General features: G+C 39.9%; 2 protein-coding genes across 6 annotated transcripts in view; one reads left to right on the top strand and one right to left on the bottom strand.

The window, feature by feature from the left end:
- Positions 1–4,751, bottom strand: part of MMUT (methylmalonyl-CoA mutase) — a 33,147-nt gene extending 28,396 nt beyond the window's left edge. Inside the window, exons 1-3 of one of the 3 annotated variants that reach the window (XM_073004287.2) lie at positions 4,620–4,751; positions 2,626–3,031; positions 12–379 (exon numbers count right to left, since the gene is read on the bottom strand). In XM_073004287.2, the coding sequence (XP_072860388.2) occupies positions 12–379; positions 2,626–3,007 (750 nt within the window). In that variant the 5' untranslated portion in view covers positions 3,008–3,031; positions 4,620–4,751. Of the gene's footprint in view, positions 1–11; positions 380–2,625; positions 3,032–4,513 lie in introns of all 3 variants that reach the window. The other 2 variants (XM_073004291.2, XM_020801493.3) reach the window with 2 other exon arrangements.
- On the top strand, positions 4,725–18,469 carry CENPQ (centromere protein Q). Of its 3 annotated transcripts, none has more exons than XM_020801489.3 (9): positions 4,725–4,882; positions 5,817–5,927; positions 11,255–11,303; positions 12,547–12,667; positions 13,374–13,442; positions 14,436–14,565; positions 15,315–15,434; positions 15,686–15,763; positions 16,674–18,469. In XM_020801489.3, exons 1-9 carry the CDS (start codon positions 4,874–4,876, stop codon positions 16,818–16,820), a joined length of 834 nt encoding a protein of 277 aa, XP_020657148.3. In that variant the 5' UTR covers positions 4,725–4,873; the 3' UTR covers positions 16,821–18,469. The 3 variants fall into 3 exon arrangements, with proteins under 3 accessions (XP_020657148.3, XP_020657149.3, XP_072860412.2); XM_020801490.3 differs by having other exon boundaries at positions 4,750–4,882; positions 12,550–12,667; XM_073004311.2 differs by lacking the exon at positions 15,686–15,763 and having other exon boundaries at positions 4,750–4,882; positions 16,674–16,971.
- The last annotated feature ends 8,258 nt before the right edge of the window (positions 18,470–26,727 follow it).

The following is a 26,727-nucleotide window of genomic DNA, read 5'->3' as shown; positions in this document are numbered from 1 at the left end:
GCAAAGAGTACCTTTGATGTATATTGGAAGATGTCAGCAATTATCCGCATTGATGGTTCTGGGGGGAAAATGTAGGTATTTCGAACCATGAATTCCTTCAGTATATCATTCTGTATTGTTCCTGTCAACTTGGACTGAGGCACACCTTGTTCTTCCCCAGTTACAATGAAAGTTGCCAGGACAGGAATTACTGCTCCATTCATTGTCATAGAAACAGACATTTTCTCCAGAGGAATGCCATCAAAAAGTATCTTGGTATCTTCTACTGTATCAATGGCAACCCCAGCCATTCCAACGTCACCACGAACTCGGGGGTTGTCTGAATCATAACCACGATGAGTTGCCAGATCAAAAGCAACAGATAAACCTTGCTGGCCCGCTAGAGCCACACAAAAGAACAGAAAATAAACAGGTTAGCATTACAGTGGTGCCTCGCTTAACGATGTTAATTGGTTCCAAAAAAAACATTGCTATGGGAAAACATCGCTAAGCGAAACACCATTTCCCATAGGAATGCATTGACAACCGGTTAATCCGTTCCAATGGGAACGGATTACCGTCCTTAAGCGAAAATCCCCATAGGAAACATCGCTAAGCGATACAATGTTTCCCCCATTGAAAATCATTGAAGCCGACTCAATGATTTTCAATGGCTTTCCGATGTCTGTTTTTGCTCATTTAAAAGTGTCTTAAAATGTTTGAAACCTGTTTTAAATGCTTGGAATCATTAGTCCACCTTGTGAAACCTATGCAAACTTAATTTGGCTTTGTTCTGAGTCTTTGTTAATTTTTGGTGAATTCCCCCCCCCCCATTGAAAAGCATTGAACGGACAGTTCTATGCTTTTCAATGAGGGAAATCATGCAATATCATCATGCAATAAAGTGAAAAAGAATGAACAAAATGTTCTGCAACAATCCTATTCAGCATTAAGATTAACAGGAATACAGAAAACTGTTGAAGGGAGAGCCAGAGAAAGCCAGAGAGCCACAAGGTTTAGTAGCTGCCTAAGAACTATCAGTTCATAAGCAGTTATTATAAATGTTACACAGCCTTAAGATGACTGATTTTAGTTTACTGAAAAAAAGCATAGGTATGCAGAATGCCATATTGAAGAAGACGCATAGAAATGAGAAAATGGTCAAAAACCTGTTTCTTAGCATAGTAAATTGTACTAGTATAGGCCCGTTGAACCAATGGAGATTCAGTGAATCAACTTGTTTGTAAATTCTATTGAATCAAACAGGCATACAGTACCTGCAATTTACTATTCTAAAGTAAGTCACAGAGTAGGCTTATTTGACTCAATAGAACGTATGGAGGAGTTGATAAACTGAACCCCATTGATTCAACAGGTCTGCTCCAATACAATTTGCTACACTAAGCAAGGATATTTTGGCCATAAAATCACACCCAGCAACTCATTAAGATATTAAACATAACTTTAAAAAAAAAATCAACAATTAGACTCCACTACTGATATTACTTGGGGCTAAGCTTTTCAGTTATAGACTTCTACTAATTATTTTTAAAAATCTAGACTTTGCAACTGTGTGAAGAATCCAAGTAATGCAATAACAATTACTGTACAAAATTAGATGTGGAACATTTTTTTCAACACCATATCCTAAATTATCATCATCATTTTAGCACGGCATAGCTGGAAGGGACCCTATGGATCACCTAGTCCAACTCCTGACAAGGATACACAGTGCGGAATCAAACTCCTGACCTCTGAACCTAAACCACTGAGCTATCCATCAGTTTAGTATCCAATTTTAAAGTGGCCAACAGTGATAAAATGATATGCTTAAGTTTCGCAGAAGAAAAATAGGAACATGTTTCTATTACCACCCAAATGAAATCTTCTATTTTATTGAGATCTGCACCTTACATTTTTTTTCAAAAGATAATTGTTTTATTATTCTAGCTACTCCAGGAAATGAAAAAAAGAGAAGAGGAAAAGAATGTGGAACACAGTGCTGTCATTTAGTAAGTACTGTACTCTGCTGAATAAGAGTCCAAGTACTGAAACAGACTCGAATATTCAAGTAAATTTAGAAGAAAATCCAAAATTCATAGGTGAGCAATACTCTTACTGGCACTGCCTGCTTCTGGATTCTGATTTTACTTCATGGACTGGCTGAGCTACCAGCTACTCGAAAGGAGTCAAACTATCCTTTTTTTCAGTTCACATAGAAGTAGACAGAATGCATCTCTGAATTATCCTTCTTCCTTCCCCTAACAGAATCAGAATAGTCATCATAGCAAAACTAACTATCCATGGTTGGTTTTAATTCACTAAGAAAAGATCAAAAGATCAGAAATGATCAGAAAATAAATTGGAAATGACTGAAGACTTTTGCTTAAAACGTCCCTTAACAAAACTAAATGTCTGATCTATGCATGTTTGGTTGATGTTAGGAAGTTCACTTAACTCCCAAATAAGACTTCATTTGGCTGTCATGGGACCCATGATCACCCAGAACGAATATCATTAATTTCCATGCAACCTCCTTCCAAACTTGTGATTGCAGCCCCCATCTGGCATAAAATACAAATACAAAAGCACCTAAGAAGTAGGCCACACTCTCCCCTCCCCTCACTCCTCAGGGCTGTATCTCACCCTTGATGTTGTCCTTGTAGAATTTGTTACTTTCCTCCACAGTACTGAAGCCAGCATACTGGCGGATGGTCCAAGGCCTGTAAGTATACATGGTAGGATAAGGACCACGAGTGAAGGGTTTCACTCCGGGTAGTTCCTCTGGAAAGTTCTGTGTGTCCTGTTTAGAGTACAGTGGTTTGATGGAGATTCCCTCTGGGGTGTGCCATATCAGCTCCTCTGGATTCTTGCCCTTCAGCTGCTTTTTGGCCATTGCAACCCACTCAGAGTGGAGTGACTCTGCATGCAGTGAGCGCTGAATATGGAGGTCATGGAGATGTGGCACTGTCTTTTTCTTGTAATGGAAGGGCCAGAGGCACAGAAGTTTATTCTTTGCCCGCAACATTTTCTACTGAAGTTCAGATGCAATCTGTGGGATGAGATGTGAATATTATAAAACGATTTAATAACATTATGGTGCCCAGGGAAGCTTAGGAGGCAGATTTTTGCTTTTAAACACAGAGAATAATTTTTACACACCGAATAAAGCAACAACAGCGAAGAATGCTATTCTGCCTTAAACACTAAAGTACAGTGGTGCCTCGCTTAACGATGTTAATTGGTTCAAAAAAACACATCGCTATGGGAAAACATCGCTAAGCGAAACACCATTTCCCATAGGAATGCATTGAAAACTGGTTAATCCGTTCCAATGGGAACGGATTACCGTCCTTAAGCGAAAATCGCCACAGGAAACATCGCTAAGTGAAACAATGTTTCCCCCATTGGAATGCATTGAAGCCTATTCAATGCATTTCAATGGTTTTGCGATGTCTGTTTTCGCTCATTTAAAAGTGTCTTAAAATGTTTGAAATCTGTTTTAAATGCTTGGAATCGTTAGTGCACCTTGTGAAACATTTTCAAACTTAATTTGGCTTTGTTCTGAGTCTTCGTTAATTTTGGGTGAATTCCCCCCCCCCCCCCCCGGAATGCACTGAACGGACCATCTGACAACCTAAGGCATCTGATGAAATGGAATGCTAGCTTATGCTGTGATACATTTGTTACTGTTTAACATGCCACAACATTTTTTTAGCTTATGACAATGGAATAACACATCCTCTCTAAAAGGTGTGCTGTCCTCTGAAGATGCTGGCCACAGAGACTGGCGAAACGTTAGGAACAACAACCTTCAGAACATGGCCAGAGAGTCTGAAAAACCCACACAACCATTAAATCATCTACTTCTTTTGGAATAGGAACACACCCACCCTCTTTGCACAACAGAAGGGTTTGTGAGCTATCGATAGGAACCAAGACTGGCATTATTACTGTAGCTGTGCCAACAGTTTGGCAGGAAACAACTCCCTCAGCTTTGCCCACCTGATGATGAGAGGGAACCCACTCCATGGGGGAGCACTGCCTCCACTTACTCCAGATGTCAAGTGAACATATTTACGAAGGGAAAAAAAATTCACTTAACGGTGATGTTTTTAAAACTGAACACCTGTTTTCAGAGGAACACCCAATCCTTCAGATTTTTTTTACCACACCTCCTTGCCATCGTAAATGCAGCCTCCATAACTGAGGCTCCTGAGAGTCGAAACCTAAAACACATGGAAAACATTCACTCAACCCCATTTCACAGCAATTAACCGGACACTGTCTGGGCCGAAATTTTGACGTGAGCGGCGAGCCAGGTTATCATTCAAATCGGTCTCAGTTCTCAGATCTCTATTCCAAGAAAGGCTGCGGGTTGCCCCAAGGCCTCTCATCAGGTTAGGGCAAAGCACTCTGCACACGCTCAAAGGCACGTCCCCCCCCCCCTTCATATGTTATATGCAGGCAGTGGCAGTACATATGGAAGGTGAGCTTATTGCCGTGACTCAGTCCGGCGACCGACGACACCCACCACCAGTCGCGACGAAAGGAACGTCTCCCAAAAGGGGAAACGCGGGAGACAACCGCCCCCTCTTCGCCAAGACGACCAGGGCCGAGCGCCGCTCCCGGGAGAATACCTGCTTCTACGCGACGCCACGACCCCTGGGAAAGAGAGGGCGACGAACCTGTACGCGCAGGCGCAGTCCCGCGGAAGCGCTGTCCCCGGCGCGCAGGCGCGGCGCGCCCTCCCCAGTCGTCCAACGGTGCGCCTGCGCGCCTCGAGTTCGCGGGAACGCTTTCAAACAAGCGAGCCTTCCTTCCTCCGCCTCAGCCTGTGGTGGAGCGGAGAGCTCCCGGCGGGGGCTTCACGGAGGGGAGTGTGTGTGCGCCAATGCCAATGGTGAGTGTCCCAACGGGAGGAAGTGCTGTGGGCTTTGTCTCAGTAACGCCGTACTTGGCAGAGAGGAAAGGCATCGTTTCACGGCGGCAGCGGCGGCTCTCATTTATTTATTTATTAAATTTATACCCCGCCCATCTAGACCGAAGTCTGTTCTCGCCCGGGTTCGGCCCTGCCTCTCTCGGGTGTCCTGGCGGCGTTGATTGCCAATACCTAACGCAGTAGATTTGCGTTATTAGAACTTGTGTTTTCTGCTTCTCCTCTTCCTCTGACCTGAGGGTTTTCCAGAGCTGGCAACTGAGGGAAGAAGCCTTCCGAGGGTCCGAGGAAAAAGGAGATTCCACACCAAGAAGTGGACAGCAGGCAGGGTGGATTTGATTTGTATGAAATGGGTTTAAACATATAAAAAAACAGATCTTTTGATTAGATTCTTTTTAAAAAATCTATTTTTAAGTTAGATTCATGATTTAAATCAATTTGATTTTTTTTAAAAAAATGACAGCAACCCATGAATATTTACACTACAATAAATGATTTAGTCTTTGAAGTGGCATAAGGCAATGTTGGTGATTGCTAATAAGGAGTCATTTTTGTCATTGACATGGCAACTTTCTTCAGGGTTTTTTAGGTAGCGAATACTCAGAAGTGTTTACCGTTCTCTACTTCTAGGGGCATCCTGGCATAGTGCAGCTTTGCCTAGGGCCCCACAGGCTGGCTTTACTCACAAGGAGGCACAGTGGGGAATCCAACTCCCAACCCCTGGCTCTGTAGTGAGATATCCGAGCCATAGAGTGAAACTTCAGGAAATTGAGAGCAGGATTGTTAGCGGGACCTTGTGGGGAAAGAGGAACTCATAAAGAATCATCTGAAGTGTTTAGTGAGAAGTAGCTTATGGACCCTCCCTCTCATAGCATCTTATCCTCGTTCTTCTTGTAAGGACCAGGCAAGAGGAGCTGCAAGGGAGAAGATGGCTAAAGAGCAACTTGAACCTTCCAGGAAAAAAAGGGGAACAGATGGAAGACAGCGGAAGAGAAACCTACAGAGACAAGTAAGTATCATACCCCTCTTGTGAGAAATGGGGCTGGAGAAAAAAAATATTTTCATTGGGATACACTTGTTATTGGAGTTGAGATTTTCATCCTCCTCCATTCACAGATAACACAGATCATGGATAAATGGAGGCTATGGTCCATATCACACCAACTAAATGAGCAGTAGCATTTCAGAATGCAGGTGGAAGTAATCACTTTCTTTTGCAAAAAACAAGCACTGGTTTAGTGTGGTTAATGCTAGGTTTTTATTGTTGGCTGGGTATGCCATGAGGTTGTGGAAATAAATAAGTGTGCCTTCCACATGGATAACTAGCTTCCAAGATCCACTCCCTATTGGAATCATCTGATACATGATCTCTTACCTACAACACAAAAATGGTACCACTCAAAAATGGTGTGGCATATGGAATAATGGGGCCAAATTACACATAACCAAGTTGGGCTCCTGTGCAGTCTGATAAACAAAGTTGATAGTAAGACAAATCAGAACGCAGTGACTCGGATAGCTACTTTTACACTTTTTTACATGGCAACATTACTGTTTCTGAGTAATGGAAGAGTGTCCTGATACTGTGATTATGATGAAATTGAGATGATTGTGAGAATGAATGAATATGTGCCACAACATCACACATATAGTACAACTTCTCAAATACTCATCCTACTCTGTATTATCAGTCCTTGCAATTCAGGGTCATTTGATGGCATGTCTGTAGTCCTGTGGAACAATAGCTGGAGAGATTCTGAGCATATCAGTATAACCAATATATTCCTTCTCTATTTGTTATGACTAGAGATGGGGGTATATGAATACAAATATCCCCGTGCAGCTGGAGTTAATGAGGGTCTGCCCCCTGGGATTGGACCATTCACTCATGTGTCTGGCTGCGGCCTCACTCATCCTTCCAATCCCTCCCAGAGCCCTGCTCTCTTCCTACTTAGCTAGCTACTCCAGGGAGGATGAGTGTCCCTGCATGGCTGCCAAGTTACTAGCCAAACAGGAAGAGAGTGGGACTGTGGGGGTTATTGGAAGGATGGGCAAGGCCACTGGATGCATGAGTGGACAGTCCGACCCCAGGGGCTAGACCCTCGTTAACTCCAGTTGCGTGGGGATATTCGTAGTCATATATTAATACCCCCATCTCTAGTTATAATACTAAACTCTGAAGTTCCTGTTCCTACAAGAGCTTGGCCTTGTATGCGCAATATGCAGGAACTCCCACTTAACAGTTTGAATGTTGTTAGTGATTTGCCCCTATAAATTAGAGACTTATCTGGAGTTCTGTACTCCTTGGTGGTGGTGTAAGAGGGAGTAGGGACAGTATGTGTGTGTTACTGTCTTTCTGAGCTGAGAGTGATGCCATATTTTGCTGACAAGTTATGCTGTCATTATACGGTGGGATGATTGTGATTCAGGGGATCTTAGGATACAAAACCGCCAGCATAATCCTGTGTCCATCTTCTTGGAGCCAAGTCCTATTTATTTCATTGAGGCTTCCTCCTAGGTAACTGGGTATAGGATTTCTGCTGATTGCGGCTTCTTTCATGATATCATATAATTGTTGTTTTCAGCATCGGTGCTGTCATAATGTTTGCAATGACCTGCTGTCATAATTCTGGCGGGCTTATAAGACATAATGATGCAGGTGACTTATGCTGTAATTGTATACAAATGTACCTGGGACTATGTTCTGTTGAATGCAACAGGGTTTACTTTTGAATAGTATGTATAGTACGTATGTACATGGCGGAACGCCTTCTCCCACCTAGATCTATCCGAGTCACCCGTTTTAGCCAGGAAAGATGGATGAGGGGCCTAATGCCGAGAGAGGCCCGAAAAGAAAGAATAAGAAACTGGGCCTTCTCGGCAGTGGCCCCTCGCCTATGGAACACCTTGCCACCGGAAATAACCCTGGCACCCTTGCTGGGTGTTTTTAAGAGTCATTTAAAAACTTGGCTCTTTAGGCAGGCCTTCCCTCCAGTCAACACCTGATTTTTTTTCTCTTTAGTTCTCTTTTTCCTCCATCTTGAACTTTTAAATTTATTGATTTAATCATGTGATTGTTTTACGATATACAGTATTTGACAGTTATAATGATGATTTTATATTATTGTATTTTATGGTTTTTGAAACTGTTTGTAAGCCGCCCTGAGTAGACTCTGTCTAGAAGGGCGGGGTAGAAGTTAAAAAATAAATAAATAAACAAATAAACAAATATAGGATTGTGTTGTTACTGCCGTAAAACTCTGAAGACAGCATAAACAGAAAACAAGATTGTCATTTAATAATCTGAACTGTCTGCCGTGAAGTCAGTGCAAGACCCCTACGGTATGATGGTTACAGTCTTGACATAAAGGGTGCCCATAAGATGGTCAAAATATAATACAGTGGTAACCCGCATAGCGACAATAATCCGTTCCGGATAAATCGTTGCTATCTGGAAACGTCGCTATACGAGGCAAAAAAAAACCCCCATAGGAACGCATTAAACCCTGTTTAATGTGTTCCTATGGGGGGGGAACTCACCGCTAAGCGGAAATCCGCAATCCACCTGCCATTTTCGCCGCCTCGGTAAGCGAGGAATCGGCGCGAAAACGCTGCAGGCAGCCATTTTGTTGATGCGGTGGCTGATCAGCTGTTCTAAAACATCGCAATGCGATGTTTACCCTATTTAAACATCGCAATGTGATTGCAAAAGCGATCGCAAAATCCGCATTGCTATGCGGATTTGTCGTTAAACGGGGCGCTCATTGTGCGAGGCACCACTGTATATAGTATGAACATACTAAATCACTGTTTGAATATTAACATTATTGCTATTTGCAACCATGTTGCAACTATTTGTGTAAAACAGTCCTATGTTTGCAGTGGGAGTAATAATGTGCAGCTTTATTGGACTGGCCCCTAGAGGGTGTAATTGTTCTAGAAACATAGAAGTAGTGAGTGGATCATACTTCTAATTAAAACAAGGGAAGTGTTCAGCACTCATTATATAGTTCCATAATATTTCATGCTTTATAGCAATTTAAGGATTATATATGCATAAATGGAACTGATCTGATTCAGCAGCACTACAGAGTTCCTGGAAAAGAAGAGCAGCAACAGAAAAGAGAGGTTGGATGGGAAAGCAGTAGCATTTTGTTATCTATTTTATCATTTGCTGGTTGCCACCCACATCTTTGCTACAGCACTACCTTTTTACAATACGTAAGTTTCAGTGGAGGTTACTCTGGTGGGCAGGTAGTAATTACATACATACATGGATATAGATGTGTGCGTGTATTAATACAATGAAGTGTAACATTAGGTAGTATCCTGTGTATAAATACAGATCAAGGTAGTATCCTGTATATAAATGCAGATCAAATTCAGATTGGTTCTGAATATATATCAGATTGGCTGAGTCATTATATTGCTGGAGGTGGAGGCGGAGCTTGGTCGCAGGGAAGCCAGCAGCTGCCGGGAACAACTCCCAGGAAAAGCTGGAACTGCCCAGTCTGGGGTCCCTCTAGAAATGGAGGGACCAAAGAGGAGACCAGGAGGGATCTCTCTGAAGCAGTTGGTGGGCTCCAGAAGGTAGAAGATTGGGCAGCAACCTGATTTTTATTTCCTCTGAAAATTCACCTGAGCACAGATCAGAGATGGGAAGCCATATTCTGGCAGAATAGCTGTGAATAACTCCACCCCCATTCCCTGAGGAGAGGAGAACAAAAATACGGCTGAAAATATACAATAACAAAGTAAGTTGAAGCCTTTGATTTATGAATAACCTCATTAAGATGCAAAAGAAGCTAGAGTGAAAATATTTGGCCAAAAGAATAGAAAGGAGTGGCAAGTCGTGCTTGTCAGCCTGCTTCTTCAAAGCGAAACTGACTCTTGAACAGTAAGCTCTTAACAACCAGGTGGAAGATCAGATGAAAAAGAAACCATCAGATGTTAAACAACAGTTAAAGGAAACTGCACTAAATCCAGAACTGTTTTTATTGAGTCTGAGGCCAGGTAACATAGATGAGATTAAGAGTTACCCTGTGAGCTATTTAGCTACAATAGTCAAAAAAGGTGATGTTAAAAATCAGATTACTGTCCTGGATTCAACCCTATATCCCAAAAACTGGAAGAAAACAGTGTCACGGAAACAAGAGAAGTGTACTGAGAAAATATGGGAAGTGATAGAAATGGATACTTTTTCAGGCATGTTGAATGTATGTCCAAGACAGAATTTATTTATTTATTTATTTATTTTATTTCTATCCCGCCTATCTGGTCGTACTAGACCACTCTTGAAAGAGGGGATCTATTTTATAACTGGTCTCGGTTTCCTGATAGTGTTGGAGTAACTTAGATTTAAACTAAAACATAAATGTAAACTGATAGTTGGAGGGTAATCAAACAGTAAAAAAGAAGTAGAAAGATGCTTTTTTTAAAAATTGAAAAATGAATAGATTGGATGCTTGTATACTTAATATTAATAGATTGGATGATTATATATTTTATGCTCTCCTATCCTTAAAACCCTTTCCCATCCCTTCCACTTTCTTTTACCTTTTGTATTCCCTACCCTATTCCTAGTAGTTTAGAAATAAAATATATATTTTTTAAAAATTACATTGCTGGAGGCATGAGCTGAAGGAAAACAATATGGTTGGACTTCCTGTTCCTGTTAACCCAGAAAGCATTACTCTCTGTGTTCAAGGGGAGCAGGATTGGTCAAAAGTAAGGAACAAGACCCTGAAGAAATACTATGGCTGAGATCATACTGAAACTTTATACAGTGGTGCCTCGCTTAACGGGTGCCCCGTTTAACGATGAAATCGCATAACAACAAAGATGTGATTGCTTTTGCGACCGCATTGCGATGTTCCCTATGGGGAAAAAATCGCTTTGTGATTATCGGTACCCTGTTTCACTTACCGATCATTGCAAAGCAATGATTTTTTAACAGCTGATCGGTGGTTCCAAAATGGCCACCAGCTAAACAAAATGGCTGCCTGCTGTGTTTTCGCACCGATTCTTCGCTTACCGGGCAGCGAAAATGGCGGCTGTATGGAGGCTTTTTCCTTTAAGGTGAGTTTTAAGCCCATAGGAACGCATTGAAGGGGTTTCAATGCATTCCTATGGGCTTTTTAAAATCGCATAACAATGAAATCGCTTTGCAGTGATTTTTGCTGCACCGATTATCGTCGCTATGCGAGGCACCACTGTATAAGGTGCCTAAGAAACTCCCTATAGCCTTCTGCTTACGTGGGTTGGGAGCCTGAGAATGAGTGTATTCCTGTAATTAAAACATTTCATGATGTTTGCTTCATGCTTATTCCTTTATAGAAGGGTGCCCAAGGAGTCCAGGAACAACAAAGCACAGAATCTCCCAAAGGTAGTCTATTTTTTTTTACATTTTAAAAAATCTTTGTGTAACTGATACATATTTTCTTCATTCGTTATACTCATAGATAGTATTTGAACCATAGTTGGACTAGATGATGTTTGTGCCAGAGGTAGCTATAGCAGGGGTGGGCAGATTATAGATCTAGATCTGACTGATAGATCTCTGATTTGCATTAGATTGGTAAGGATTTCTTATTCCGAACAGTTACACAGTAGCAGCCACAAAATAATAAGTGTGTGCTTTTTTGTGTTTTTGGACTGACCTCCCCCCAAGAATTTTTCAGGCAGATTTCTGGGAATTGCAGGCCATAAACGCAGCCTGCAGACCTCTAGATTTCACCCTCCTAGAGAAGGGCTTATGGGTTCTCTACCCATGACTCTACTAAACTCCCACCATGAGCTTCTCCAATTTTTGCTAATATTGTTAATTTTTTTAAAAAGCTTTTGAATTGCTTCCTGGAAGTTGTAGTTCTTCAGGAGGTGCTCTTTATTGGGTACAACTTGCAGTGAGACTATGACTTCTAGCATTATCCATGACTGGGAGGTCCTGGATCCTCCTGATATGATCCAGCGACTGTTGGACTGCAATTCCTATCAGCCCTAATCAGCATACTCAAAGATGAGGAATGCTGGAAGTTGCAGTTCAGCACTAGAGCTGTGCTTTGTCTAGTTTTGTACAGTATTGTTGCTATTTCTTTAAGATCTTTTAAAATCTAAACAAATGCTAGTGATTTTGAGTAGAGTCTATTATATTGTTACATTGGTATCAAGACTTTTGGTGGAAAATGGCAGTTCATTTATAGCTTCGCTAGAGCTTTACCAGTCACCAGTTTGAAACTTGTTTCCAGACACTGTTCTAAGTGCTGATAAGCCCTATACAAGTTTGGCCTTGACAACCTTCCCTATGAGCTTGCCTGAACTTTGAGAGGCTCTTTCTGTGTTCCTGTTATCCTCAAAAGCAGATCCGGGGAAGAGGAGTATTTTTAATCTGTTTTTTAAAAAATATTTGAATTAATGTTTAATAGTAATCTGTTCAGTCATGTGGTACTTCATTTGGCAAATAAAAACATTCATTTGTTGTTTACAGATATATTTCTTTAAGAAAAAAATTGTTTAAGAAAATAATCTTGCCTTCATTGCATGTTTTAAGTAGTACTAAATCAATGTTGTACCACACATCATTCTGACCATGTTTAGCTAGGATGCTTATGAATTCTCTTGTTTTTTGTCAGCAGAAACAGCATCCCTGTACACAAAAGTGCTGAAAGTGACACAGCGTCAGAGAGCAAAATGGCGGCCGCTTCCAAAGAGCAGTAGAGAGCACCTGGAATCCACAATGCATTGGTTAATAACGTAAGTCTTGAAGAACTTCCTGTCAATATTTTATTTTATTTTTCCACCTGAGAAGCTTTGGCTATGGTAAACAAAATTGTTTTTCACTTAAATAACTATAATTCTTAATTTATTGATAACTAAAGGTACTTTCAGGAATGGAGCAGTTTTAAGCAATTTAATTATTGGATCCTTATTAACATCAGGAAATTCTAGGCAAGGAATAGAATAGAAATCATAGAAAAGTGAAGTTGGAAGGGTCCTACAGGGCCATCAAGTCCAATCCCCTGCTCAATGCAGGAATACAATCAAAGCATATCTGCCAGGAGATTATCTGAGTTTTTCTTGAATGCCTCCCCTGTTGAAGCACTCACCAACTCCCAAGGTAACTGGTTCCACTGTTGTATTGCTCTAACGGTTAGGAAGTTTTTCCTGATATTAAACCAAAATCTGGCTTCCTCTAACTTAAGCCCATTGTTGCGTGTACTGCACTCTGTGATGAAGGAGAACAGATCCTGACAAATCTTGTCAGGAAACTGAAGGCAAGGAAAAACAACAGCTTAGTTCCTACCAAGGATATCTTGGTGGACAGTGTGGTGTATTTTCTCTTCAACAGGGTATTTTCATGATAAATGCTCATAGGTCATTCCTAACAATAACAGAACATTCACTAAACATTTCCCACATGAGTGAAAGAAAAGCTCAATATCTTATCTACTCTTTCCAGATCTCTTCTGTATAAAACTGCAGAGAACCACACTGAAACCGAAAAGCATTTAAACCTTCTCAAGAAAAGGTAATGAGTGCAGGTTACCAAGAAAGATTAGTGGAAGTTTGTGCAACATGATTGCAAGAACATGTAGAGATGTGAATTCTTTTCAGTTCAGTGAATTTTAATCATTTGTAAGTGTTTTGGGATTGCAGTCTTAATGATTGTCAAATGTGATAATATCCTTCTGGAATTTTAGAGGCTTGATTAGATCTGCCCCCAGTCCCCTCTTATTTCAACTGTTCCTTGCCAGATTTTAATTAGGGCTTAGGACTTAGTAAAATAGCCACAGCTTTATTCCAAATAAAATGTTGTTGTTGTAGGGGTGGCACACTTCAATGTTATGTTTTCTTAAGGTGTTGTATATGAATGCGGTGGCCAGTAATACTGTGCCATCCCTAATAGACAGGATTCCTAAAGATTTTCTTCCTCTTTTCTGGGATTAGTCCTCTCCATGTACAATGCCAAAAAGAAGGAAGGATATTTGTATAGGCTGTTTAGTTTATTTTGAGTAAGCAAGGTTTGTCTAAACTGTAAGATCCTCTTCACTTCTGTTTTAAAAGTCAAAGCCAAGGACCCTTTGGTCCTTCAGAAATGGCTGGTCTTGGTGTGAGTTGATAGCCTACAATACCTACTTGAGCCGTCGACAGTTCACGTAGAAACCGCTTCCAGAAGATGCTGCAAGGCTCCAGTGGGAAGAAAGTTCTAAAGTTGTGGATTATCTGGCAAGATTGTTTCTCTTGCTTTATGCTCTGCCAAACTTTCATGCACACATTACACTGTTAGGAAGACACTCTCGGCTAACTGAGAGTTTGATGTGGGGTACAAGGGAAGAAGCCTGTTATGTACCTGGAACCTATGTTGCGGTGGGTTTTATTGCTCATAATGTGTAAAGGTAATTTTGTCATACAATAACTCATAGTAAATCAGTTGCATTATACTAATCTCTTATGTAATTTCATATTACAATTGTTCCTGCTGCCTTGAACCCAATGTGGCAATCTTGTTTATCACTTTAAGACTTCTCAAAAGTTTGGAGAACCTGCAAGTTCCTATGGAGAAGCAGAGCAGCTTAAAGAATGCGCATAGCTTCCTAGCAAAGGAAAAAACAAAGAGTGCTGCCCTTGAAGATGGTTTGGCAGAACTGCAGGTGAGGAAGAGTTTTGAGTTTTCTGTCAGCCTTTACTTGACATAAAATTGTGAAAAAATAATCAGTTTCAAGGCTAGATAGTTACTTCATGTGATAACTCCATTCAAAATTTTTTCTCTCTGTTCCTTTTCCTCCTTGCCATCTGTTTCTGTTTTGTTAAGGAAGATCTTTGATGAACTGGAATCTTACTCATCACTTTGTAAAGTTTTGAGTGGTACTAATAACAATATTACACTAATGCTGCAAGATATTCCAAATATTCTTGTTGCTTCAAGCAGCCATGTTGACTTCTGTACTCCTTTTTGAGGGCAGAGGACAAATGTTCTTTGACATAATTTCGTTTGCCATCACTGCACCTGGTTACTGTGTTATTTTCTTTCCATGCTGTGGAACAGGAGAGGGAAAAACTGAAATAAGAAGCAGTATGAGTTAGTATTATAGCAAGTATCATAAAACTAATATTTCCTTCCCAGATTGCATGAGTAATGTAGTTATAACTAAATATTTGTTTCTTTAAGCGATTTCTATACTGTTATTTACATCTGAACCAATAGGTACGGTAAGTTTTCATACAAGTGTCTCTACATCAGGGAGAGCTTTTCAATCTATTCTGTGAGGCAGAAAACATGCGAACTGCAGTGTCTTTCTGGTCTCTGCAGCAGTGGGAATTAGATTGATCCTGCAGAATGTTTGCTATGTGGATAATCCCTTGCTTTAAACTCATTCTTTAACTTTCCTTTCAAACGCAGGATGAAATAGATAAAGTTGTACAAGCAGCAGAATTCAGAGAGGAGACTATTCAGCGTCTCCAGAAAGAAGTACAGGAATTAAAATGTGAGCTGGCAGCAGAGGAAGCAACAGCAAGCAAGGTATCTTGCAAATGGGGGTTGGAATTTTGTCTGGATAAGAAGAAATAGGTTTGCCTCGCTGCCGCACAGGTAGAGAAATGGTTTCCATATCTCACTGACATAGTAATTTGAGAATGGATGTGAATTTATTAGACGTGCTGCTATACAGCATGTACAGGGTTTCTTTGAGACTAAGGCGATAAGGGGAAAGCCTGAAGCAGTATTTTTTCCCCTAGATAAATTCATGGTGCATATTTTCTCTTTCTCTCTAGCTTTTCTATAAAGATGGTAACCATGGTCTTGCTCTTCCTGATTTCTCGAAAGACAGTCTAAAACTACCTATTCTTCAGGTGAGCAGAGATATGTGTTTCAGAAAGCCTTCTGTCAGAGAGAAAGAAGTTGCTCTTGAACTCCCCTCTTGCAAGGGTATCTTTTCTATTCCAGTGAAAAGCTTTACTTGAATATTTTATTTTTTAAAAATGACAGTATGTGATAATGCCTTTTGGATCACTCTAGAGGCCTAACTTGTTCAGCATTCTATTTACACAGTGGCCAGTCTGTTGCCAATGGGAAGCCTAGAAAGACGATGTGACTATAAAACATCCTTGTATTGTTTCCCCTACTAACTAATATGTTTCTGAAAACCTATCGTAAATTTCAGAAACAACAATTATATGCTGCTGCCTAAACTCCTCCTTCTTGGTTTCTAAGGCTCTGCACTCTTGTAACATGGCGCTATCCTTGGACTCTTGAACTAGTTGATGTTTCTCAGGAATTTGCTCTTTTTTTAAAAAAAACTGACTGTTCTTAGTATTAATACATCACCAAAATAGATGGGGATGTTTGTTTGTTTATGAATACAATTATCCCTGTCCCAGCTGCTACTCACAAGTGGATGCCCTCTGGAACTGGCCCGTCCACTCATGAGTGGCTGCGCCACCAGCATCTCTCACTTCCCGCCAATCGCAGAAGTAGCTCCTCCACCTCCCTACTTGGCTGGCCACTCCAGGCAGGGGTGGGATGATGAGTCTCCCTGCACGGCTGCTGAGTAGCCAGCTGAGCAGGGAGATGGAGGAACTACTTCTGCAACTGGCGGGAAGAGCAAGCAACTGGCAGCAAGGTGGCACATAAGTGGACATGCTATTTCCCAGAGGCTGGATCCACATTAGTTACAGCTGGGACTGGGATATTTGTATTCATAAACGGATATGAATATCTCCATCTCTAATCACCAACTTTCTGTGTTTTCATATTCTATAGAATGAGCTTTTGAAAATTAAAAACCAGCAAGGTCTTCTTAATGATTTGAATACCCTTCAGAAATCAGAGGAAATGACAACCATGTCAGCTTTTCTGGAAGAAGCATATGAAAATGTGGACTCATTACAAAGTGAAACTGTATGTTGATTTTGGCTGCTGAAGGACAGAGGCATCACCTTTATGTCTTGCCATTTTCACCTTCCAAGTACATGCATAAGGAGGACTCTGGAAGCAATTACTTGTTTTCACAAAATGACTGTGATGTTTCTTTTGTAATTATATATCTTTTCAGATTTTATCCCTACATTTTATTCCATTGTGTTCTCTAGAGACTCAAAATGAATGGAGATGAGCTAGAACAAGCCGGTCTGTTTCTGAAACCATATGTTCTGCTTAGAACTCTTTGGCTATATTCCTCTTGTGCAACAGGTTTGTTTGCTGCTGCAGTACACCTCAGCTCTGTTGGCACAAAAAGGTCATTAGCATATATATTCCCATGAAAGAGTATTTTGTAGTTTTAAACTTAATTTCCTTGCATGTTATTTTTCCAGGAGACCAAAGGAATTCCACAGTTTAGATACAGTGCTAAGAACTGTGACTAGCTCCCTGAAGTTGTATTTGCCTCACTCAATGTGTCTAGTTGGTTTTTTCTAAAACAGCAGTACTATTGTTGAAGCATGGATAACCCATGAAGTGGTGGAAATGAAATACAATTCCCATCTTTCTCCATCATTGACCTTTTCCCTCTGAGGACAATAGGAAATGTACTTTCATCTATTATCTCATACAGAAGGAAATACTCCAACTTTGTTTTTGAAGCTGAAAAAGAGGGAGAGGTAGAAGGAATGACTGCTTGCTGCCTCCCAGATAAATCTCCCTCCTTAATGAGGGAGGGGTTGGAAGTGTGCAAAAGGAGGTGAGGTGTGGGAACTTGCTTGAGGTGAGCTTTCCTTCCTGCTTTGATTCTTGCTGAACTACACATCGAGCAGCATCTGAACACCGTTTCTCTTCACACACTTAATACTGAACATTTGGATTTTAATTCACACTTAAGTAGCTCTGAATTAGTTAGGGTTTTGCCCTGAATTTTAAAAGTCAGCAATACATTTTGATTCTAATCCAACAATAATTGCCTCTCCTTTTAAATAACACGAAATCTGATGATTATTGGAGTGAATACCTAAAAGTGGGGAAAACCTGAAATTAAAAGGCTAATGTAGGAGTTGGATGCTATTATTTACTTAGACTACTAGTTAATACCATACCTGGCTCTTTTTAGGTTTAGTAACAGGATTAGTATATTGATATATTTTCTCGGGGTTCTGTATTCTGGTGCGAAGTGCCATTCCGTTTTTTTACTACAAAGCAAAACAGGGATCTTACACATGAGTGTGTTTGCTCTTTCACATCTTTTAAAAGAGACGAGGAGAAAAGAAAAACGAGTGTAATTAGAACAGTGACCAACTGTCCTCTGTTTACATGTTAGGGATCTTTCTGTGGCTGTTTGCTTTTTAATGAGGAAAATATACTAATGTCTATGATCCCTAAAAGCATATTTATTTTTGCTGAGCCTGGGACCTTAGAAGCTAGAGCAAAGGAGACTTATTTGGAAGACATAAAATATAACTATAAAGATTCCACTCTTCCCACCAGAGGTTTGGTCTACTTTTCATAGAATGTGTTCATCAGTATAAAAGATTGCAGTTTCATACTTCCTGAATTAGTAGCTTTCATCAGATTGTAAATAGCTATATTTTCCTGTGTATTATATTAAATAAAATCTGATTTGTCATGTATCCTTATTCTGCAGTGGTGCTTTTATACCTGTAGTAGAGAGACAAAATACTAAGAAAAATATATAGGTACCTTGGGGGGAGGTTTCTGTGGCAGGACTTTAAAGATTCTTGAAATGACACCATCTAACGCCTTAATATATAATTGGAAATTACAATATTTCTCACACGATTTTGGTAGGACAATATAATGGGTCTATTTCCATGTTTAACTTTAGCTTATAAAAATCTACCAGGCTAAATTAAATAACTTAGGCATTTAATCACTTTCTATAGACTTTCAAGAATTTTAAGACCGACAAATAGGATCATTCATTTAAAAAAAAGTCTTTCTAACTGTTGGTTCGTTTCTGTTCTTGACAATATCTTCTCAAGATTCACAGAACTTGTTTTGCTCTTTGCTTTGAATATGACACAGTCTCAAACAAATGTGTGAAGAACAACTTTTGGAATAATTGGTGCTGCTAGGGTATGTGTGTTGAAACCACAAAAATAACAGGTTGTGAGAGCTCTGAGAAAATTATTTTAAAGATGCAAAAGTCCTCTGTGTCCCATATCATCTTAAGATAATGCTTAGAACTTCTAAATCTGATTAAAGCTGTTCTAATTTAAATTACTTGGTAATGTGAGGTTTTATGGGGGAATTTTCAATGAAGCAATTGTGTATAAGCAATTTATGCCCTACTGTGCATACAGAAGAAGATCTAGCAAATGGCCAAGATAACACTATTGAAGTAGCTTGTCGTTGTCATTTAGTTGTTCAGTCATGTCCGACTCTTCGTGACCCCATGGACCAGAGCATGCCAGGCCCCCCTGTCTTTCAATGCCTCCCGTAGTTGTGCCAAATTCATGTTGGTTGCTTCGCAGACACTGTCCAGCCATCTCATCCTCTGTCGTCCCCTTCTCTTGACCATCACACTTTCCTAACATCAAGGTCTTTTCCAAGGAGTCTTCTCTTCTCATGAGATGGCCAAAGTACTGGAGCCTCAGCTTCAGGATCTGTCCTTCCAGTAAGCACTCAGGGTTGATTTCCTTTAGAATTGATAGGTTTGTTCTCCTTGCAGTCCAGGGGACTCTCAAGAGCCTCCTCCAGCACCACAGTTCAAAGGCATCAATTCCTCGGCGGTCTACTTTATGGTCCAGGTCTCACTTCCATACATTGCTACTGGAAAAACCATAGCTTTGACTATGCAGACCTTTGTTGGCAAGGTGATGTCTCTGCTTTTTAAGATGCTGTCTAGGCTTGTCATCACTTTCCTCCCAAGAAGCAGGCATCTTTTAATTTCGGAGCTTCTGTCTCCATCTGCAGTGATCATGGAGCCCAAGAAACTAAAATCTGTCACTGCCTCCATATCTTCCCCTTCTATTTGCCAGGACGTGATGGGACTAGTGGCCATGATCTTAGTTTTTTTGATGTTGAGTTTCAGGCCATATTTTTGCACTCTCCTCTTTCACCCTCATTACAAGGTTCTTTAATTCCTCCTAAGTTTCTGCCATCAGAGTGGTATCATCTGCATATCGGAGGTTGTTGATATTTCTTCCGGCAATCTTAATTCCGGCTTGGGATTCCTCCAGTCCAGCCTTTCGCATGATGTATTCTGCATATAAGTTAAATAAGCTGGGGGAACAATATGCAGCCTTGTCGTACTGCTTTCCCAATTTTGAACCAATCAGTTGTTCCATATCCAGTTCTAACTGTTGTTTCCTGTCCCACGTATAGGTTTCTCAGGAGACAGATAAGGTGGTAAGGCAAGGGTCTAGTGAAGAGGTGGTGGCCCTACAGCAATCAAGCACCTTGTCAACCTTAACTGACATCACAGGCTGAAATTGTGTCAGATTCTCCAGGCAAGGCAGAGCAGTGGACATCTCGGCTTGATCTACTGATAAAGAGTAGGAATCCAAGTCTCAGTGGATGGTCTCCACTTTGTTTTTAAAGAAGGCCGCAAATTGGTCACAAGAGATACTACTGAGAGGCCTGTCTTTGTGACCAATCCCGGATGAATCATGCACAATACAAAAATGTTTGGCTTGGAGAGATGGGGGTATTCCTATTCATATATGAATATCCACGCACAGCTGGAGCTACCACGGGTCTGGCCCCTGGGGCTGGATCATCCACTCACATGTGTGGCAGCAGTGGCCTCTCTCTTTCTTCCAATTGCTCTGAAGCCCTGCTCAGCTAGCCACTTGGCAGCCTTGAAGGAAAACTCATGTTCCTTCCTTCTGCCAGGAGTGGCTAGCCGACCAGGAAGAGGACGGTGCTTGGGAGTGATTGGAAGGAAGAGAGGGGCTGCTGCCGGCGGATCCTTGTTATCTAGCTGTGCAGGGATATTTGTATACAAATACCCCCGTCTCTAGTCACAAGCTTCACTTATCCAGGAAGTGAAGTAAGATCATCTTGTAATCTTCACTTTAGCTAAGTAGATGTGATTTTTGCAGGTTTTAGATTAGTTTCTTTCGGGTCCCATCTCCAAATGCTCTCTAGCCTCCTCCTATTGTGTTTCATCACATGTAGCTGCTGATTATACCAAGCAGCTGGGCACGTTTGGCAAAGGAGGGGGCAATTGTGCCAGCTGCCCTGGTGGTGGCGGTATACCATCCATCCACCAGAGCTTCAACAAGAGCACCAACTAGCTTAGCCAGTAATCCCCATATTGCATCTTGGAAACTGAATGGATCCAATAGCCTCCAGGAGTGGACCATTTTAATGGGTCCCTGCTCCCCACGGGGGGGGGGGAGGGGAACGTGCCACAGAAAGGTTGCATTTTATCAGCTGGTGGTTCAACCATGACACGGAGATTGATGTCAAGTTAGTTACCCTTGGATCACTCTCTTCCTGTCCAGTTGAGAATACCAGGTCTAATGTGTGACCAGCTACATGGGTGTAGTACATATATTGTAGCACCAAAAATATGTAAATGAGATGAATTTAGTTTCCTCCCATATAACAATGTAAGTAGTATTTCACCAGTAGTACTGTGTAATGTTCTGTTTAGAATATATACACTAGTCAGAGCAACCTCTGCCCAATGCATTTGAGGTAAGTTAGCATCACTTAACATACATCTTTTTTGTTGCTTCTGGTATTGTGTGACATTTTCAATTACATCATTCTGGTGTTCATGTATGGTGTCTGCTTTGGAAACTTCTTTGCTGAGGGCACTCATCACATCTACCCTGTTTCCCTGAAAATAAGACCTAACCTGAAAATAAACCCTAGTATGATTTTTCTGGGTGCTCATAATATAAGCCCTACCCCCAAAAGAAGCCCTAGTTAAGTTAAACCCTGCCCTCTACCAGGGACTTATTGTGCAGTAACCAGAAGATGACATGACTGTATTTGAATAAATGTAGATTGTTGTACATGAAAAAAAAATCCCCTGAAAATAAGCACTAATGTTGTTGGGTTTTTTGAGCAAAAATTAATATAAGACCCTGTCTTATTTTCGGGGAAACGCAGCACAGAGAAACTGAAATGAATAATTGCAGCTTGAAAGTATTAAATCTACTGCTACTTCTTAGAACTGATAAGAAAAAAGAAGGCTCTACACACAGTCAATGAATGGAAAATTACTCCAGGTTGTCTGTCTTAGGTTTCTTTGGGTTTAAAATAATATTTGGTCCAGTTCAAAATCAACAGTTTCTGGTGATTCGGATACGATGATCTCCTTTTCAGGGGGAATTTAGTCAGTTCAACTAGATGTTTGGGGGGGATGTTTCCAGGCACCACATCCCTGAAATATATGATGAGCATATGGTGTATTTTTTAATTGGGTGTTTTGCAGCACAATAATTGTATAGGAGGCAAATATTTTTGTAGATGTTTTACCTGCTTTTAAGTTATAGTCCTCTGAGTATCATATGTCCATTTTGTGCTGAAAAAAAGTTATAGCTTCATTAGAAACAAAATAACTGCAAGATGTGTATATAGTGGAGAAAGTTTTTTATGGTTTTACTCAATGTTATTGCTCTTTGTGTTGTAATTTAGTGTAATTCGGTTTTAATTCATTGTAAATAGCACAGAATAGTACTTCGGTACTAATGGGAAATAGTAGTAGTAGTAGTAGTAGTAGTAGTAGTAGTAGTAGTAGTAGTAGTAGTAATAATAATAATAATAATAATAATAATAATAATAATAATAATAATAATAATAATAATAATAATAATAATAATAATAATAATAAAAGGATTTGAAAAATACTTCTGTGCAAGGAGAAAAACCCAATGGAAGAGAACAAAGGAATAGTGGACAAATATATATGATATTCAAAGAGTCTCATTAAAACGGGGACTGAGAATTTGTTCGGCATTTAGAAAACGTGTTTAGTTGTTTAGTCGTGTCCGACTCTTCGTGACCCCATGGACCAGAGCACCCCAGGCCCTCCTGTCTTCCACTGCCTCCCAGAATTGGGTCCAGGTTCCTATGCAGTATTTTTCTTTGCAGCATCGGACTTTCCTTTCACTTCCAGGCATGTCCACAGCTGAGCGTCCTTTCGGCTTTGGCCCAACCACTTCATTAGCTTTGGGGCTACTTGTACTTGTCCTCCGGTCTTCCTCAGTAACATGTTGGATGCCTTCCAACCTGAGGGGCCCATCTTCCAGCGTCCTATCTTTTAGCTTTTTGTTTCTGATCATGGGGCATTCTTGGCAAATATACTGGAGTAGCTTGCCAATTCCCACTGCAGGTGGATTGCGTTTAGTCAGAACTCTCCAGAGGGTGTCCCCTCTGAATTACTCAATCCCCTTTGCTACGACAAGACAGCAATCCATGAAGGGGTTTAGAAAACTACAGTATCACTGTCTAAAATGTTCCATGGTGAAATATCCCATACTGACACATTCTTCTGGACAAGGTTTCGGGACATGGTTTGTGAGTTCATTTCTTGAATTTACAATGGCTGAAATCCTGTTGCACAGCTATGCAATAATGGTAATTTTGATCAGTGAATTGCTACAAATTAATAAATCTGTAGGCCTAATGAGTCGTCTTATAAGACAGCAATTCACTGCTAAAAGTTACTCATTTATCATGATTCTGCAACTGGATTTCTGCCAATATGTTTCTTTGTACAAGTAATGTAGTTCACTTTCACATACTTTGGTATATTTTAATGAATATTTTGAAGTTTATATTTTCATACTGATGGAAGATTAGTATATTGTTTATTTTCCTCCTCAGGGTATTAATTCAGTTGAAACAGAGCCTGCTTTATGCCTGCACATTGTAGACAAACAATTATTTAGGAATATATTTTTTTCTACAGAAGAAGAACCTAACAAGCCAATTTAAAAGAAAAATTGCAAGGCAAATCACAGAAGCATATATTTGTTTACAGCTGTTAATAATATTCTAGGTTCATTGTGTAGTCAAGGGATTTACAGTATCTGTTCCTTAATATATTTGTGTCTTTATTTATGGATATCTTATATTTTCCACTGCACATATACCTGATCTTGTGAAATAATTATTCAAACTTCATCTACTTTTCTGTTTTATTTTAGCAGGCAAGCAAGCTATGCACACATATTTAAAATTGCAAAATAAATCTCATGAGCAAAAATCAATAAACTGAATAACCTGACCATCTAAAAATGAATATATTGGAATATAGTGAGCTTATACAAAATATATAGTGGCATGGGGTATAACTTCATGAAGCAGAGAGACAATTTATATTCAATATATATAATAATACTTGTTTAAAATTTCTAAACATTATAAATCATGTTAGGAATACAAAATGAGTCCAAAGTGCATATGATGCATCAGAAAATTATTGCAAAATATTTGAATTGTTACACAAACAGCATGTAGAAAAATAACCTTAACTCTCAGTAAGTCACATGAAAAGATATGTTTTAAAAATATCAGTAATAACATCATAATAGAACTAAGCATAACATGATTAGCATAGGCATAGCAATTTAGCTTTAAATCACTATGACTATGCTAATCATGTTGTGTTTAGTGCTGTTTTGGTTCTATTAATGATACTCAATTCAACTCAGTTCTCACCCCATCACAGATTCCTGTAATTTACATTAATCCTTCTCTTTTATCATGTCACTTGCTCATTCACTAGCATGAGAAATTCTCTGGTTATATAGCCCAGCAACAATTTGTTGCCAGTTTAGCAATGGGTTTGTTTGCATTAACTGGAAGACAGCAATGAGTTTTACTTGTTAGCAGTAAAATAAACATTAATACATTGTCAATTTAGCTTATATTCAAAACAAAATGTATTATTTGCTCACTTGATGTCAGGTTTGTATTTTGAACAGTTGTAATGAGGTTTTTAACAATCGCTATGAAGTTTGTAATTTGTCGATTTCATTTCTCTCCTAAAGACAATTATAAATCATGTGCATTCGGAGTCTCTTTTTAAAAAAACAACACAAAACTCATGTCCATAAACCGAAACACAAATTCTGGAGGGTAATAGAAGCTAATTAACAAAGTACTGCTTGTGATTGGGAGCTTGCTAATTAACTTGAATTTGGTGCTGCTTGTGTTTTTGTTCCTGCAGTCATAAAAAATCAAAGGGATTCTAGATACCAGATGTGTTTTGGATGTTCACATTCTGCACAATTTCTTTATTATTTTATATTGACTGTTGTGTATCAGCCAGTATGAGATGCTTCTACTGGTGGTGTGTAAAGCTCCTGACTTGCTCTACATCAGCAAAAAATGGCTACACATCAGGGCCAATCTGCTCTGGATACATTTGAGACATTTGAGCAGATTTACTATAAAACCATAGAATCATAGAATGATGGCATTGGGAGGGGTCTATAAGACCATCAATTCCAACCTCCTGCTCAATGCAGGTATTCAAATCAAAGTATATTTGACAGATGGTTGTTTAATTTTCTCTTGAATACCTCCATTGTTGGAGTGCTCACCACCTCCCTAGATTATTGATTCCATTTTTATATGATTCTAACAGGATGTTTTTCCTGATGTTCAACTATATTCTTCTTCTCTGAAGGATAAACATGCCCAGTTCTTTCCTCGTAAGGATTGGTTTCCAGTCCTTTGATCATTCTTGTGACCCTCCTCTGAACTTGTTCCAGTTTTTCGGGCATCCTTCTTAAAGTGTAGTGTCCAGTACTGGACACAATACTTAAGTTGAGGCCTAACCAGTGCTAAATAGAGGGAAAACATTACTTCACAGTATTTGGAGACTATACCTAACCAATGCCGGATAGAGGGGAAATAGTTTCTCATGGGATTTGGAAACTACTTCTGTTAATGCAGCCTAAAAGAGCACTTGCTTTTTTTTGCAGCCACATCAGACTAGCTCATAATTCAGCTCGTGATCTAGGACAATTCCAAGATCCATCTCACTTTTAGTATTACTGAGCCAAGTATCCCTTATCTTGTAACTGCTCTTTTCATTTTTCCCTTCTAGATGTAGAAATTTGCATTTATTCCTGTTTAATTTCATGCTATTGTTTTCAGCGCCGTGCTCAAGCCTCTCAAGATATTGTCGAGTTTTGTTTCCTTCTTCCAGGTTATTAGCAATTCCACACAATTTTGCATCAGCCACAAATCTGATAAACATTCCCTGTACCCCTCATCCCAGTCATTAATAAAAATGACTTGTCCCTGGGTCCATGACTTGATCTGTGGATTTCCAAATCTCTGTAGCTTTTTATTTTTTGATTTTGAATGGGAGGAAATAACAAGTTTTGTGTACTCAGATGGGTTTACAATGCCTGAAAGTTTTGATAAAAACTAATCAAGTTGTGGTTACTGGTGGAATTCCCATGCTAGAGAACAGCATAGTTGTAGGTGCTGGTAGACTGGTAGCTATTTTGCATCCTCCATAATGCCCAAAATGCAGTACCATTGAAGGGCAGTATGAGGGAAACAGAAAGTGGCTGCCATCAATAATATTGGAGCAACTGAGCGAATGGGGTTAATTCTGCAAAGTGATTCTCTAGCAGGGTTGATGAATGAATGGGTTGCACTGTGTCCAGCCCTGTGAAAGAAGCCAACCTAATGCTGTGCCAAAATCCCTATCTTGATTAATAAACATTTTCTCTTCTCTTGAAAGATGGTCCCAACTTTCCTAGCTCATTCTAAGCTTTCTTCCAAAACAACAACAAAACAAGCAAGCAAACAAAAAACACACAATTCTTTGGGTGGTGCTTCTGTACTTAACATACTGCTCCAAGTGGGTGAAAGGCACTATTTGTGGTTGCCCCGTCTCCACTCTTTGTATTATATATGTTTACATTGTTATCTGATTCCCACA

The sequence above is a fragment of the Pogona vitticeps genome, chromosome 1 (assembly GCF_051106095.1).
Source record: "Pogona vitticeps strain Pit_001003342236 chromosome 1, PviZW2.1, whole genome shotgun sequence".
NCBI classification, from domain to species: Eukaryota; Metazoa; Chordata; class Lepidosauria; order Squamata; family Agamidae; genus Pogona; species Pogona vitticeps.
Note: the sequence above shows the minus strand (reverse complement) of the source record. Positions and strands in the feature narration are given on the sequence as shown.